Source organism: Penaeus japonicus, unplaced genomic scaffold (genome assembly GCF_977035675.1).
Source record: "Penaeus japonicus unplaced genomic scaffold, GWHDUDI00000001_assembly GWHDUDI00000039, whole genome shotgun sequence".
Classification (NCBI taxonomy): domain Eukaryota; kingdom Metazoa; phylum Arthropoda; class Malacostraca; order Decapoda; family Penaeidae; genus Penaeus; species Penaeus japonicus.
Window position 1 is genome coordinate 14,031,349 of NW_028234441.1, and position 2,500 is coordinate 14,033,848.

The window sequence follows — 2,500 nt, forward strand, 5'->3', positions numbered from 1 at the left end:
TCCTGATTCCTCTCAAATTTCCTGTTTCAGTCCATTCCGCTATGAATAAGGGCGTTCTTTCAGCATAAAATCAGGGTTGTCAAAACGTACCTGGCACCTGCGCCATCTTGGTGTGTTCCTGAAGCTTCCACAAGCCGGCGATGGACTATAAATACGGGTTGCACAATAGACAACGGTCAGAGTACCGGCTGCAGTTAGAGAGTGATAGTGTAGCTCTGAAGCCATCTTGTTGCAACCATTGTTTTCTGCTTTTTAATCCCCGCCCTAGTCATAAAAAGGTAGGAATCCATTATCTAAAATTTAATATTTTCTTTTGTTTCTTTGTTATAAACAATGTGGTATTTTCAACTATTATTTCTTGCCCCTTTTCCTTCTATTTTTTTCTAACTATTTCTCCTGATCTTTTGCTCATTCCATCACTCATGTTGCCATTTTTCAAATAGTAATTAATATTATAAGGAATGGCTGGACGTAATCTAAAGGATCCTTTTTCTAGTCATACGTTATGGATCCTCTATCTGTTCGTACGTTGCATAAGAAGCGTTTAAAAATACCATCTCAGAGTATGAAAAACAATCTCTTTTAATAATCTTCAAACAAAATAAAAAATATTGATGAAGAGAAGGATCACATCACCACAAAAAAAACGAAAAAAAAAACGAGCGAGATTGCCCATGGCATCGTTTGAAAGGCGGTACTTCCTCTTAATTAAGGCTTTCCTAATGATCAAACTCATGTTTCGATGAACTTAACGAGGATGTTCATTTGAATGGTCAACATCATTTTGTGCATTCATTCTTCACAAAAAGAAAAGAAAAAAAAACCTCGAAAATCATGCATTGCAAAGTGGTGTGCCAGGAAGTCCCCTTTTAGACGTGGCTCGGGGCCAGATCCTGTCCTGAACCTGTGTGTTGGGAGAAGTGCCAAGAGTAATCTGGTTCATTTGTTTCTGCAAAAGTCATTACTTTGATGTGGTCTTTCTTTTCGCTTTGTGGAACTTTGAACATTTTGTGTGATTAGGTAATTTTAGATTGTTTGTATCGGGAATATATGAGTTGGAGGGAATGAAGGAGAGAGAGGGAGATGGAGGGGAGGGAGAGAGGGGGGGAGAGAAAGAGAAAGAGAGGGAAAGAGAAAGAGAGAGAGAGATGGAGGAGAGAAAGAGAGAGAGAGGGAGAAGAGAAAGAGAGAGAGAGAGAGGAGAGATAGAGAGAGGGGGGGGAGGGAGAGAGAGAGAGGATAAGTCTTTCTCACCCGCCTTGTGTCCACAGAGATGGCGAAGGCTACACAAGCGGTGGGCATCGACCTGGGCACGACCTATTCCTGCGTGGGCGTCTTCCAACATGGCAAGGTCGAAATCATTGCCAACGACCAAGGCAACCGCACTACGCCCTCCTACGTCGCCTTCACCGATACTGAGCGTCTCATCGGCGACGCCGCCAAGAACCAGGTGGCCATGAACCCCAACAACACCGTCTTCGATGCCAAGCGTCTGATCGGGCGCAAGTTCGAGGAGGCTTCGGTGCAGAGCGACATGAAGCACTGGCCCTTCACTGTGATCAACGAAGGCGGCAAGCCCAAGATCCAGGTCGAGTACAAGGGCGAGAACAAGAAGTTCTTCCCGGAGGAGATCTCGTCCATGGTCCTGATCAAGATGAAGGAGACTGCGGAGGCGTACCTGGGCAGCACCGTCAAGGACGCGGTGGTCACCGTGCCCGCCTACTTCAACGACTCTCAGAGGCAGGCCACGAAGGACGCCGGGACCATCTCCGGCATGAACGTCCTTCGCATCATCAACGAACCGACGGCCGCTGCCATCGCCTACGGCCTCGACAAGAAGGTGGGAGGCGAGAGGAACGTCCTCATCTTCGACCTCGGCGGAGGCACCTTTGACGTGTCTGTGCTGACGATCGAGGACGGCATCTTTGAGGTGAAGTCCACCGCTGGCGACACTCACCTCGGCGGAGAGGACTTCGACAACAGGATGGTCAACTTCTTCGTGCAGGAGTTCAAGAGGAAGTACAAGAAGGATCTTTCGGTCAACAAACGTGCCTTGAGGAGACTAAGGACTGCCTGCGAGCGCGCCAAGAGGACCCTTTCCTCCTCGACCCAAGCGAGCATCGAGATCGACTCTCTGTTCGAGGGCATCGACTTCTATACCTCCGTTACCCGAGCCCGCTTCGAGGAGCTGTGCTCCGACCTCTTCAGGGGGACGCTGGAGCCCGTCGAGAAGGCCCTGCGCGACGCCAAGATGGACAAGGCCCAGATCCACGACATCGTCCTGGTCGGAGGCTCAACCAGGATCCCCAAGATCCAGAAGTTGCTTCAGGACTTCTTCAACGGGAAGGATCTCAACAAGTCCATCAACCCGGACGAGGCCGTAGCGTACGGCGCCGCCGTCCAAGCCGCCATTTTGTGCGGAGACAAGTCCGAGACCGTGCAGGACTTGCTGCTCCTGGACGTCACGCCCCTGTCGCTGGGCATCGAGACCGCCGGCGGC

The 2,500-nt window shown here is 50.0% G+C and overlaps 1 protein-coding gene across 1 annotated transcript in view; it reads left to right on the plus strand.

The window, feature by feature from the left end:
• Nucleotides 1–146: 146 nt before the first annotated feature.
• The window catches only part of LOC122246919 (heat shock cognate 71 kDa protein), a 3,272-nt gene continuing 918 nt past the window's right edge, over nucleotides 147–2,500 (plus strand). The window contains exons 1-2 of the mRNA XM_043005756.2: nucleotides 147–278; nucleotides 1,272–2,500. The exon at nucleotides 1,272–2,500 is cut by the window's right edge and continues 918 nt beyond it. Coding sequence (XP_042861690.1) covers nucleotides 1,274–2,500 — 1,227 coding nt within the window. The 5' untranslated portion in view covers nucleotides 147–278; nucleotides 1,272–1,273. The remainder of the gene's footprint in view (nucleotides 279–1,271) is intronic.